The sequence below is a fragment of the Mytilus edulis genome, chromosome 3 (genome assembly GCF_963676685.1).
Source record: "Mytilus edulis chromosome 3, xbMytEdul2.2, whole genome shotgun sequence".
Classification (NCBI taxonomy): Eukaryota; Metazoa; Mollusca; class Bivalvia; order Mytilida; family Mytilidae; genus Mytilus; species Mytilus edulis.
Genome location: NC_092346.1, coordinates 90,292,704 through 90,307,057, shown reverse-complemented (window position 1 = coordinate 90,307,057; position 14,354 = coordinate 90,292,704). Strand labels below are relative to the sequence as shown.

Genomic DNA, 14,354 nt, shown 5'->3' with positions numbered 1-14,354 from the left:
TATTTTGTACAGAACAGACAGCATTAGTGTTATGTATGTCATAAGAGTATTAAATTTTGCATTCTTTAACTGTCAATTTCAATATAAGACTAAATCATATACATGTAGATGTAGACTACATTCATTCTGTACATTTTGTTAGTTGAGGACAATTTAATTCAGTATGGAAAACTGGTGATACTTTGAATGACAATTCATTTGTACAATAAGCCTATATTTTGATCTTAAAAAAAACTGATTCAAAAGTAACTTTTAAACTTATTACTTCTTGCTCTAGAAATTTCAAGCAACAAAATGTTATTGAAGTTATTATTCATAATGACCAAAAATACTCCACTGAGAATAGATACAATCAGTTGGCTCTGTCTTATATCATGTAACTACTTATTCTTATTTTTTAGTGTGAAGTGTATATATAATAGATCCCAAGTTATTAACAAGGTATAAGGCAGAAGCCATTACAGCAAAGATATTGGAAGGGATCCAAATGGTTCCTCAAAGTAATTCTGGCAATAGTTTGGAAAAATCGTAAACAAACCAAGACCATTACTTATCTAAAATATAAACTCCGGGTGTCAAATTGAAATATATGTATGAAATGATGGCTATCATCTTCAAAATAATAAATGTAAAAAAATTATTGTATAAGACAAAACGATTTCAGCGATTAGATTACTGTTCATTTTCAAATAAACATGTTTTTCAGCAAGTCTATAAATGTCAGAAAACTATTACAAAACATAATGATCATTAGAAAGCTACAAAATTGTTAATATCAGGGATTAGGCAGAGATCATTATTCTGATGGTTTACAGATATTAATGATTACGGTTTTCCTACCTTGGATGATGGCCAACATAAAACAATTCCAAGTTTTTAATGACATTAAAAATGTAGGTCTATAGCCCCAATGTTTCTACAGTTTCAGTGGTATCAAGCATGTCTTGTGTATGCCAGATTATAGCATTCATCCTTGGCCAAATATAAATACCAAACTATTAAAATTAACAGATGTATGAATCACAACAGAAATATATACTATATATAGTGCTTGGACGATTTTAAGAAATTATGCTATTAAGTCCTTTATAATTTAAATTTCAATACATTCTTGACAAGTTGACAGCTGTGACCATCATTACTATCAACTCCATATCAGAGAATAAACAGTTCAAAAGTTTGATTAAATATTTATCATTGTCTTTGAACTAGCTTTCAGTTACTGTTACATGACAGGTGTCATATGTGGGGCAGGATCTGCTTACCCTTCCAGGGCAGCTGAGATCTGACACAACCACTTGTTGGTGGGGTTCATGTTACTTATTCTTTAGTTTTCTATATTTTGTTTTGAGTACTATTAATATTTGGTTTGTCGGTTTGTCTTTTTCTTTTTAGTCATGGGACCGTCAGTTTATTTCGTTTTATGAGTTTGAATACCCCTCTGATCTCTTTAGCCCCTCTTTTACACGACTTTCATTGTCTAGGGGAGGATTGAATTATTAAAAACATTTCTAACCTCATCACATACTTTAGTGCCTGTAAGAAGTCAAAAGCCTTTACATTCAGTGGATATCATTAATTGTTTGTCTATCATTGTTTTTAAATTTTTGTTGGTTGTCTATCATATATATCTATTTCTAGATTAATGTTTTAGCATATACTATGCTGTTGTTTTCTTGTTTGAATTGTTCATATTTTGTCATATCAATGCCTTTTATAACTGCTTATACATTAAAGGTTTTGCTCATTGCTGAAAGCTATAAAGTGACAGTTCATCTGACTCCTGTTGGATAGTTGTCTTGTTGGCAATCATACCAAATTTCCTTATTTTTATATTATCTGTGATTAATCAACTATGCTTCACATTCTTTCATTAATTAGTTAATTTATATACTATGAGAATTTAAGCATAAGAATAGCCAAGATAAACATCAAACAAGAGGTTTGTGGGAGTATCAGATTGGAACAAGACTGGTTTCTTGTAAAGTTTGATTCAATTTGTCAGTGTTATTCCATTTGTTGTTGTGTTGGAAGGTTGTTTTAGTCATGTATCATTTTAAAATAGCACCATCTGTACATAAATGGATCCCTTAGTTCAGTTTCAAATTGAAGGTCAAAGGAAAATATTAGCTTTCATCACAATTGACCCAAAAAAGAATGGCTTTACTCTTTTTTGTCTGTTCTTGGCTAGAAAATCACGGCTAAAGTATTGAGTTAAGCTTTTGGTCAGTAAGGATATTTTCAACAACCTTACCTGAATTAATGAAAATAGATAGATGGTGCACAATTATATTATTATAATCATATAGGGATATTCCTCATCCAAAAAAATGCCCCTGTGTTATTAAAGGGATATACCTCTTGCATGTGTACAAAGATCTAAGTACTAGCACCTTTCTTAACAGCTTAACAAACACTCATTGGTCGTTTATGACGTCTTTACAAAAGCCTGTAATTCAGTGGTTCTCGATTGTTGCTATGTTTCTTTTATTATTTTTTACATGAATTAGGCAGTTTGTTTTCTTGTTTGAATTGTTTTAAATTTGTAATTTCAGGACCTTTTGAAGCTGACTATGCGGTATGGGATTTGCTCATCTTTATAGGCCGTATGGTGACCTATTGTTTTTAATTTTTGTGTCATTTTGGTCTCTTGTGGAGAGTTGTCTCATTGGTGATCAGACCACAGTTTCTTTTTTATACTCAATCAAGTGAGTCTCCCTCTGAAAAATCTCTGTTGGGATTTTTCAGAGGGAGACTCACTTGATTGAGTATAAAAAAGAAGATGCGGTCTCAGAATAAATCAGAAAAAAATTATTATTGGCCATAATCCGTCCAAATGAGTTGTGAACATCGTCAAAAATCACAAAAACTATCTAAAAAGTGTAAAATCCAAAAAAAACTGAATATAACATCTATTTTTGTTATATTCATTGCAAGTCCAAATATAAGGACAATATTTTATGTCTTAAAATTTCTTAAACTTGAGTCATTAGATCATTTTTCAAAATGATTTTCAGACTGTTACAAAATAATGAAAATATTTACATAAACACAATATAAAGGAAATGCAGCAATCGGAGATAAACCACACATACAAAGAAGTATAACCTTTGTCCTACAATAGCATTAAATCTACTTAAACCACAAAAATTTAAATGCCTCTAAAAAGTGTCAATATGTAAAATAAATGCAAAATGTTTCAAAAATGTGATTAAGAAAAATAAATACATTAAAACTGTCATTTTCTAAAGAAATTGACATGATATTGTTATATAATAGTTTGTTTGAAGTGTACCACACACCTTGATCAAACAGTAGTCGCTCATTAACTGAGGATCTAAAGGTGCATCTGGAGTTTACAAACTTCAATGACCAGTCTTCCTTGATCAAACAGTAGTCCCTCATTAACTGAGGATCTAAAGGTGCATCATTACAACTTGTATAATTGGCCAGTCTTTTATCTCTCACCAGAAGAAAATGGAATGTTTTCCTAAACTTACAGGATTTGCTTTATAATAATTAATGAAATTGTTTTAAAGACTGTGAACAGTCAGCATACCACACAATTGTGGTGTGGTTAGAGCAGTGTTAACTTCATTGAATAGAAAATAACACTTGAGTTTTGGTTTTCTGGATTAACCTACTTTAGGAACAAGCAAACCATCATGCTGCATTTCTTTCTTTCAAAAAGGGGAGTACATATCTGAGTCAAAGAACAAAAGATTTCTGCCACAGATAGCAAGTTAAACTTTGATTACCTAGAAGACAAACTTTAGAATTTCTATTCATTTGTCAATAAAAAAGTAAACTGTCTATTGCTTCTTTAAATACTAAACGTAATTCTTCAATAAAATGCAATGCATTCCTAATTTTATGGTAAAGTCTGTCAAAGCTATAATCATTGACAGTATTTATTTTATTTGACATTGATAGACTATAAATTTTCTCTTAGTATGACAAATAATTCATCATTCAAACTTTAAAGAAAACTTATTACCCTGGCATATTCCACGATCATAATTTTAAAATGACACCATCAACTATCAAAATCAATCAAAATTTAGTGGCAGAAAAATTACAACATATTAGTCTGAATATATCATCAAATTTTTTCTGGTGGTTAGTAAAAATTATATGGAAAATGACTTTAAATATCAATAAACTTCTCACATAATGATCGTAAGTGTATCAAAAATAATTTCATCTTCAACTGTCTCATCCTAAACTTAATTTTAAATTGTTCTAGAAAATACGACAGGACTTAAAGTCTGTAAAAAGTTTTTGATAATATTTTCTTATATATATCTTTATTCTCATAAACCAAAGTACAATGGTACAGAGACATATACAAATAAATTAACATAGAATAAATTTTAAATACAAATGTACAGTGTGGACACCTTTACTGATCAGCTGATTAGGCCTCTTAGAGTTTGTTGCTTAAAAAGATCATGTAACTCATATGCATATTAATCATGACATCAAACTTAAGTGCCAGTAGGTACCAGGTTGGAAACTGAAATTTGTAATTATATCAGTTTATTGAATATAAAAATGACTTGTATCAGTAAATAAAGCACAATGTTTAATGTTTGTCACACTGGTGGGGGTTAGCGTGTTTGCAGTATAAAACAATTAATCAATTCAAAAAACTTTTGATAGCAATTAAAAAATGAAATGCTTTTCTTATTGAAATTCAATCTATAACAATACAATTCAAAACTCAGATGATTAAGTAACACATACTTAACTATTAGGCCTAATATTTAGGACTAAATAAACATTAGACCTTTGTTTAAGATACACATACGGTACGTAATTCAGATCATATAAATTTTATCAAATTTCTGTCAAAAATGTAAGAAAGGTGCCCCAAGAAAAAATGCATATTTTCTGTCATAATTATTCACTTAAGGAGATAAATGTTGATATATATCATAAGTTTATGTATATGTACCTAGGGTAAATAAATTAGGTCAAATTTACAACTGCTTTAGGGAGACAGACAATATGTGTAAATTCTAAGCCAAATAATTGTTAAAATAAACCAATCAGGATTAATATTTCAAAATGACAGCAGATATAACAGGCTATTATTTGAAGTTGGAATTATTTTTAATTATGGAATTTGCATAATTTCTTGTGCTTGAAATTTTTAATAAGTTCCATGTTTATTGCGCACAACACTTTCTATACAAAATACATTGTATGGAAAGTGTTATGAACTGCTCAAAACATTATAATTCCAAATAAACATGGAATTTATTAAAAATTTCATGCACAAGAAATGATGCAAATTCCATAATTAAAAATAATTCCAACTTCAAATAATAGCCTGTTATATGCCTTTTGAAAGTAAATTACAAACAACACAAACTTAGAGTGCTAGCCTTTAACTTCAATAGTTATCAAACATGCTAGGGAAATTGGAGACAAGTGATGCTAGCCTAAAATCATCAGTTAGCAAACAAATTACAGACTATAATAGAGAAAGAAATAAATACCCTATAACCTGTCAGGTACCACACGTGAAGCAGGATCTGCTTTAATTTTAGAATTACCAACACCAGATTTTGATGGGGTTTATGTTGTTCAGTCTTCAGTTTTCTTTGTTGTGTTTTGTATTATAAATTATTGTTTGTCTTGTGATTGGTTTTTTTTTGTGTTTTTTTTTGCCATTGCATTGTCAGTTTGTTTTCTTAGTGACTTTATATGTATTTGAATATCACTTTGATATCTTTAGTCTCTCTTTTATAAGGAATCAAACAAATAAAGCAAACTGAATATCCATTACAATAATTAAATATCCCCATTTTTAATCATTCAATATAAGAATTAAGTATCCCCAAAAATTGGAATATTTCATAAGCTAAATTCAAAGAGAATTAACACATTTTTAAAATATCCAATAAAAAAAAAGAGTTTACTCCACATTAACCTATTTTGTACAAGGGACAATTATCTCTGACACATCTGGTCAAACTTTTTGATTATCTCTTAATTATATCAGGGTGACATTCCTCAGCTGTAAACTGTCATTTTAATACAAAAATAACAAAATAGTCATTTTTTTTTCAAGATAGCATCAATTTTTGACCCCCAACAATTTTGATTATTTTTATGAGAAGGAAATGGTATAAATGTTTCAGTGTGTCCTTAGGCCATGAAGATGACACCTGAACTATGGACCAACCTGTAAATTCACAGGTAATAAAATTGTATACAGTCTACCTGGCTACTGTTGATGTAGATGGACATCAAATGGCCGAAAGATGACTAAACATTTGGCCTAACATGGGTAAATACCTATCAATCCTTCCATAATGAAGACCACCCAATAATGGTACATGTATAACCTAGAGCTTTCAACACCTTCAGAATCAATAAAAGACACTCATGCATTCAAGTACTAAAAGAGATTTCAAACACACTGAAATCTTATTTTTAAAACTTTATTCATTTTATCAACTTATTGTGCAAGGATGTAACCAAACAATGGCATAAAGTTGTGTACAAGAGGTATAATTTACCTGTAGATACAGATTAATTTACACCACTACACAATAATTTTCAATATCTTATTTTTCAAAAAATTTAACTGACCATTTATTTATGTATTTCTGTCTAAATGCAATGGACCACAATTATCTTATTCTTTTACAGACACTTTCCCCAATTTAGAACCTCAATATACAAGATGCATGTATGCCCCATCTCCTATCTGACAAATTATCACGAAATGCACAGCACATGTGAATGTACTTATCAAATAATTATTGCCTTGCATTATCAATAATGTTTGTGCTGAGTATTTTCAGCAACCATGCACACAATAAAATGTTTATCTAATAACGAAATGTAAATATGTTCAGCAAAATGCAAGCAGCAAATTAATGAGAGTCATAGAGTCATGACACAATTTCTGCCCCCTCCCCTTTTCCTTCCCTATCGGAAGTTAGATATAAAACTTCTGAAGACAATTTTATATTTGTTTAGGACAATAACTTCATCATTTACAATTTACAGTTTGACATATCCTCTGATAACTGGCTCATCAAATAAACTTTATATAAACTGATGTAAGTTCAGACATTTCTCTTCAGTCTAATTCAATATCCCCCCCTCCCCTAATTTTTCACATCAAACTTTTCCGTCTTGAATACTTTACCTTGTTATCTGTTTCATCGATATCAGGTTTAATAATTTCTTCCTCTGGTTCCGGTTTTATTAACCGGGTGGGTATAACTTTAGCCACAGGTATGGTTCCCTGCCCAGATTTCCGCCTACGATAACTCTGAATGAACGGCACAACGACAGGAGTACATTTCCCATAATGTATAGCACCACAGTTGAAAGAACAGTTTTTCAAGGTATTAAATTCACAACTTGTACAATGATGAAGAGAACGATTCCATTTCAATTCAATTCGACAATTATGATAGACAGCGACTTTAGAGTAAACATATTGCACTGGAGCATGATTCTGCTGCATGTCAACGTTTTCTTTCTTGCTTCACAACTTAAGAATTTCTATTGAACACAAAGATGCCATTTAAATTCCAAACCTAGACATCAGCTATTCCAGAATGATAGTACTGAGAATGCCATAAGTTCTGAATATTCCTTCATTTTCACCATGTTCAATACTCTATTAAGTTAAATCACAAGTTATAAAATCTTCCTGTTTAAATGTTTAACACTAAGTTAAAGCACTGGAAAGTAATTCAATCCCATTATAATTTGTTTTCGTTTGATTAACAAAATATTATCATTATAAATCTTATCTTGTTATATTTCCTTTTGCAAAAGAAAAAAACATTATTGTAGCTTCCGTTCAAGATCTGTTCTCCTAATGACTTTTGGGACTAAAGTACACACAATGTGTATTCACTCAAAGGTGTTGTTAACAGATTCATTCTTTTCCTTTGTCGACACTTGAAATTGATCAAAAACAAAAATCCTTCACACATCTTTACAATAAACTATTTTATTCTTCACTAGATCCTTTTATTTTCCTCCTAAATTATGCAACAATTCGTTTTCCCTATCAAAAGGTATTGAATTTAGTGTTGATTTTTTTGGTTTATTTGTCAATATTAATAGAAATCCATTTGGGAAACTGTTCACTTTGATATTTGGAAAATGTACCTTTTATTCCTTGTTTATGTCTTACTAATACCCACACATATTTTTCTCCTGAACTAGAATGTCATTCAACATGTTCAATAGTAAAACAAAAATGTGAATATCACCTGTATTACTTGAATGGGTCAACACCAAAATATGTCATGGATACAAACATCATGATTTCCAATTTTCTTAACATAATTAACCTCACCTGCAAATTTAAGACAAAAGGAAAGTGGATAATTTTATTCTAATTTATTTTCCTGCACATAATTGAACACACGAAATGATTTTAATTACACATATGATTTTGAGTGATAAATCATTATAGAGTGGAACCTATGAATATCTCTAATTATTTTAATACATTTTCAGATTTATAGCATTTAAGATATGATGCAGATTATTTCAAAACATTTAAGCCAAAGTAAAATAAGCAACTATGAATTAATTTTATAAAAACATATAATGATTTATTACAGTGTTAACAGTATTCGCTATATCATTAAATTTAAGACAAACATTAAACTAATAATATCTTTCATTTAAAAAGTATTTTATTTTATTTATAAGGATGTTTTTAAAATATTAAGATGCCAAATATCCACATTAAACTAAAAGGTAATCATAAATTAATAATGAACTTCTCTGATTCCACTTAAAAGGTGGCAATTCATTCATCAAAACTTTGTAAAATCCATTAAATTTCTCACTTTTTATGAATTCCAAAATCACAGATCCTGGAAATCCAGAAATCATTAAACATTTGAATGTACGATCCAACAAAAATCAGCTTAAATGTGTCAAAATCAGACGAGTATTGGTAAAATAAGAGCTACGTAGAAACAGCAGGTTTTTTGGCAATCATTTGATGCCTCCTCCTACACATCCTGAGTGTGTGTAAAAGATAAAATCACATTATCTATAGGTGTGCTCAGCTTCATGCAATCAACATCAACATCTTCATTTATATCATTGCAAACTTTACAAGTAAATTTCATTTTTATAAAGGAAAATGTTTTAACTTTTATTAAGTTTTACAGTTACTTTTATGATAAAAACTTGATCTTATCATGTCCTGGGTGATTATTTGTGAAAATTGAATTTTAAAACTGACATTTTCTACCGATTTCTTCCTCCCTTGACCTTTACTTGTGATGAAAATAAAGTTACTTACCAAACTTTGTAGTTAACTACATTGAAAAGCTATTTAAATCTGACAATAAAACACTTATACCAATTTGAAACAGTCATGTTAATACCTAATTAATTTTACCTACTGTACCATATGTCTAAACAAACAATTTATCTGTCCTACATAATATATGGGATCACATACCAATAATCTTCTTAAAGTTCCCCCCTTATCCTGACAAATAAAGCCTGTATCAAGTTGTCATAAAAATGCTTATTTCATCCAATAAAACTTATAGTGTGACCTGTGAATAGGAAACTCATAGATTTTTAATCAAACTCACCATTGGAAGAAATAAAAGTTGATTTTATAGTTAAGTAATGGTAAAAAAGGAAAACTAAACATTCAAAGTGGGATTAATTATTGCTTCTGAATTGTTTCAGCACATGCAATGAACCCTTAATTTATTATTGTTTTCATATCATTAAATTTTCTAAAAATCAATTTCTAAACAACTTTTGATATAAAAGCACAAACATTTTATTAATTACAATTCAGTTCATTCAAGTTTCAAAATTCCTTTACTAATTTTTCTTTATAAGAATTTGGCAGAGATAAATTACAAATTTAGAATTTAAATTTTCATCTAATTCTATTGTATGTAGATTTTCCTTTTATGAGTTTCACTGATAAATTTATTTCATTACTTAACAATTTAATATTCACTTTAATCATACCATCCACATTTTCATCTGAATCTTAAGAAAATCATTTACCTCAGTCACAAGGGTGGACTATAAATAATACCTCCTTAAAATCACCTAGCAAACATGTCTTATCCTTTCTCAATGCAAAGACTTGAATCACTTTAAAATACTATAATCACATCCAATTCAGAAAAACGAGATACTTTTCCAATAGTCGCAAAATATATCCATACAGAAAAAATCTGAATCAACTCAGATTCTCAGAATACTAAGTTTAAAGAATTTTCTCCCTTCTTTCCATACACCTGAACATCCCAATGAAATTCTACACATTCACCTTACAATTATATGTCAAACCTGCTAAACAAATACCCCTATCACAAAAATGTTACTGTTTACACAAATTTTAAATAGAAGATAGGTATCTCTTACCCCAGATGGTCCATTTAATTGGTGGCATTGTACAAATGTAATACAATGTAAAGTCAATTTAAAAGTACTATTTTTTACTACACAAAATAATAAGTTGTTTATAAACAAATGATAAGATCTATGTAAGATATAGAAGATTTGTTATGAGAACAAGGTATGCCGCTATTGTTTGAAGTTTAAAGGAGACAAAGATAAAGACTGTACGTAAGGAGTGACAGATTATGACAACCCAATTAGGAGGAAAACATTTTCATGACACCTAGGATCATTATGAATGTAGTCTTCTCAGATGTCTTATATTTTTTTAGTGTTGTATAGATTATTTACCAATAAACATTTAAAAAGTGTATTGGTGTGGTCATTTAGTGGCACACCAATATCTCATCAGATTGAGACACTTCACTGAGTTTGTTTAGGATTACAATATATAGACTTTTTCTTATCCATTCCAAGTCAACACTGGTTTTTCTGGAGGGTATAAATCTCTATTGATTTTTATCCCATTGTTCTTATATGATGCACTTAATTTCAGTGAAACTTTACGACATAAGGCATTTGTTATACAAGATATGAAGTATCAAAAATTCTACTTCCTACAATCAGAGGTGAATCATCTCCTTTCCTTTTTCTACAGCCACGATTCAAAATGTGGAAGTTTCCCCACTTATTCAGCATCCCAGAGTCTTATTTGCGAGGCAATACAAACAGTATAAGTATCATCAAATATTCCTGATGTAGCCATTCTAATTTGTACTGTTTATTTTATTTTAGTAATGACTGAAGAGGGGGGGCTAGAGGGGGTCTCATCCCGATTTCCCGGTTTTAATATCAGAAAATCCCGAAATCCCGGACATATTTTGTTGAAAATCCCAATCCCGATAAACAAGAAATACCCATTTATTTATTAAAGAGGTCCTCCACTATTTTAGGTAACTAATAGACACATCTGACACATCTTTTAAAGGAGGCCGTCCTGGTAAACTTTGAAAATTAAACCCTCTCAGTAATGTTGTTCTTAATTATTTGCTTTCAATTTGTGCATTTTGACCAAGTTGGGGTATTTGTTTTCTTCAAAATTGCAGAATGCCATAAATATTTTTATGATATTCGATTATAGAGAAGACTGTGTCTGTGAAAGTGTCTGTGTAGTAAGGCCAAGAAAAAAATACATGTGTTTCAGGTAACATCCCCTAAAAAATTAGGATCGATAGGAAAGCAAAATAGTTTTTTTCAAACGTTTTTGACTGATTCAATGTTATGGGAGAAAAATTCTGACTTTTAGTTTATAAGTGCTTGTCCACATAACATCCAAAAATATTTTAAGAGTAGAGTTAGATTATAGGTACTTATAATTAGGGTAGATATATATAGGGGTACCGGAAACACATGTGTTTTCTTTTAGGTCTTACATAATCTGACTCTTAATGAAAATATCCAAATCAAGTCTAACTTTTGGGAAGGATTGTAAAGAGGCGTTATGTTCACGGACAAACGCGAAATACAATTCCAATTTCACGATGAACGAAAAATAAAAAAAAATGCTTGCACGTTGCCGTTTTTACCAATTTCACAGTGAAGCACGAACTTTTTTCACGGAAGGTTGAAATTAAAAATGGCAAAACACGTTGCACGAAAAAAAACCTTTACCACCCTCTTTGGATATACTGATCTTCTAAATCAGAGCGACACTAATATACCAAGGAGCTTAGACATCCATCATGAATTTTGGTTAGCAAATCATTTGCGTACAGTGGATATCAAATATGGCACTGGCTACAGTTACTTTAAAAAAAAAAAACGAGCAGAAAATAACAATAAGATCTGGATCTACTCTGTAAGTGTTTCTAGATGCAATTCTGATTGAAGTACATTGTATAATGAAAATGGCACTTTAATCTGTCCAAGGTACAGTTTTTTTGTCAATCCCGTTATATTTCAACATAAAAATCCCGATTTCCCATGGTTAAAAACGTGGGTTTCCCGTATCCTGATGTTTTTCTATCCCGAATTCCCGATCTTTAAACAAGGCAATCCCAATTTCCCGTTGCTAAAATCGGCCAATCCCGGCGTCCCGAAAATGGTCTCGCCCCCCCCCCACTGAATACTGGGTACTCAGCTTGCACAAAAAAAAAATCAAATATGAATTAACAATCTAGATGATGACAGTATTATTACAAAAGTAACCAACAAATATGATCATAAATATATACCTGTATCAATGGAACAAATAATGTTTATGCCTCAATAAACAATCATTATATTAATACAAAGTAACTGTATGATATTTATTGCATATAGATCCTTCTGATATGCCATTCATGTACCTAACATACTCCTACAACTAACATGTACATACATTGTATCTTTATCAATCTAGAGATCACAGTTATAGAACAGACAAGTGTGAATATTGGAACATTTTCAGTAAAAGGATTATACTTTGACCCTTTCCCTTTCACACTGGTACAGCTTACCGGTGAAGCCAATTTCAAGATTTTTTTGGGGCATTTGCTGACGTACAGATGTGGTTAAGGGCTCAAATTAATCCTCATATAACCAGCAATATGATGTAATGTGCATCAAACTACTATTATTATAGTCAAGTCGCCCCTTACTGATGTGTAATTTTTCTGTAAAAAACATTAATTTTTCTTCGAATTTTGAGGAATAGTCTCAAAAATAAGTGCAACGAAAACTGCTCTTTTAAGAGGACTTTTTTTTCAATAACTGTGCAGTGAGTTTTTGAAGAATAGTATTTAACTAATAGTTCTTACTTGTAAACTAGTTGAAAATGTAATTTTTAGTGTAGCAGCGCAATCACAAACTTAACATGTGCTAAAAATCCGAAGTCATTTCTTGAACAAATTATGGGAAAAAAGACAAAAACACTAAAATATTCTGAATTTTTTTTGCAAAGTTGAAATAGATGTAACCAAACATGGTTTCGTAAGTGCTGCGGTATGATAGAGATGAACACACTTTTGTTTGAATAAAGGAACATGTATATTTCAATGAAAAAACTGACATTTTAAAAAGTGGATTCCTTCTAGATTTGTGTAAAAATCATGCATTTGGCAACAAAAAATTATCATCTGAACACATTTTTTTTTTTTAAAACTTCTTCAGTAGTAGTAGACTTAAGTACTTAAATTTCAATAAATTCTTTTTACAATGCCAGTGGTGCAGGGGTGTGCTGATCTGTCCCAAGGCGAAAGATTGAGTGTTGGAATCTCACTGCTGGGGTCGGAAAAATCATTTCCTATATTAAATGTAACTTAACTTAACTTTACTTTCAATTTCAAAAGGAAAACCTACAAAATGTTTTTAAAAGAATGTGTCCTAAATTGCCCCCCCCCCCTCCCTATTTTTAAACCCATTTGCTCCATTGGGCTCGGTCTAGGGTGTAACAGATCAAGCTATAGCATTAGTAATTCAATGAATTTTCCCATGTAAAAACAAAATTTAGCTTGCTGATTGATTAAAAACGATTTAGACAAATAACTAGTGTCCAAGATTGAAATTGGACAAAAAGAGCATCTAAAATCAGTTATTTTGAATGTTACGGACATCTATATTTCAAGGCCTATAGCACGTTATGTGTCTTTTTATACCAATATGATAACTTATATGTCTTCAACAGACTCGAGGCATTGTGTTTCCACCAAAATCTGACCCTATTAGCTCAACAATATGTCTCTGCACAACTTTTGCCCAAGGATTTGGTATTTTTTCACTTTTTTTCCAACAGTAATGTGACTTTTGGAAATATACCACGTGACCAAAAAATGACAAATTATCTTCAAACTTAATGTTTTGAAATATTTTACCAATTATCTTTCATTTGAGCCCAACATGGCATTTGTATGACCATTGATGCGAATGCAGTATTCATTTAAACTTTGATAGTGTCTTTTCGATAAGTAAAGGTCTAAAATGCCTGAAAGGGAAAGGGA

General features: G+C 30.5%; 1 protein-coding gene across 21 annotated transcripts in view; it reads right to left on the bottom strand.

The window, feature by feature from the left end:
* LOC139514673 (serine/threonine-protein phosphatase 2A regulatory subunit B'' subunit alpha-like) overlaps positions 1-14,354 on the bottom strand; it is a 62,562-nt gene that overhangs the window by 32,670 nt on the left and 15,538 nt on the right. For 5 of the 21 annotated variants that reach the window (XR_011662659.1, XM_071304145.1, XM_071304136.1 and 2 more), the window contains exons 1-2: positions 8,841-9,029; positions 7,169-8,338 (exon numbers count right to left, since the gene is read on the bottom strand). The exons of 10 other annotated variants lie outside the window; for them this stretch is intronic. Coding sequence is in view for 9 of the 11 variants with exons in the window: in XM_071304145.1 (XP_071160246.1) it covers positions 7,169-7,492 (324 nt within the window). In the remaining 2 variants the exon portion in view is untranslated. Of the gene's footprint in view, positions 1-7,168; positions 8,339-8,840; positions 9,043-10,038; positions 10,351-14,354 lie in introns of those variants that run through there. 6 more of the 21 variants (XR_011662658.1, XM_071304147.1, XM_071304140.1 and 3 more) reach the window with 4 other exon arrangements.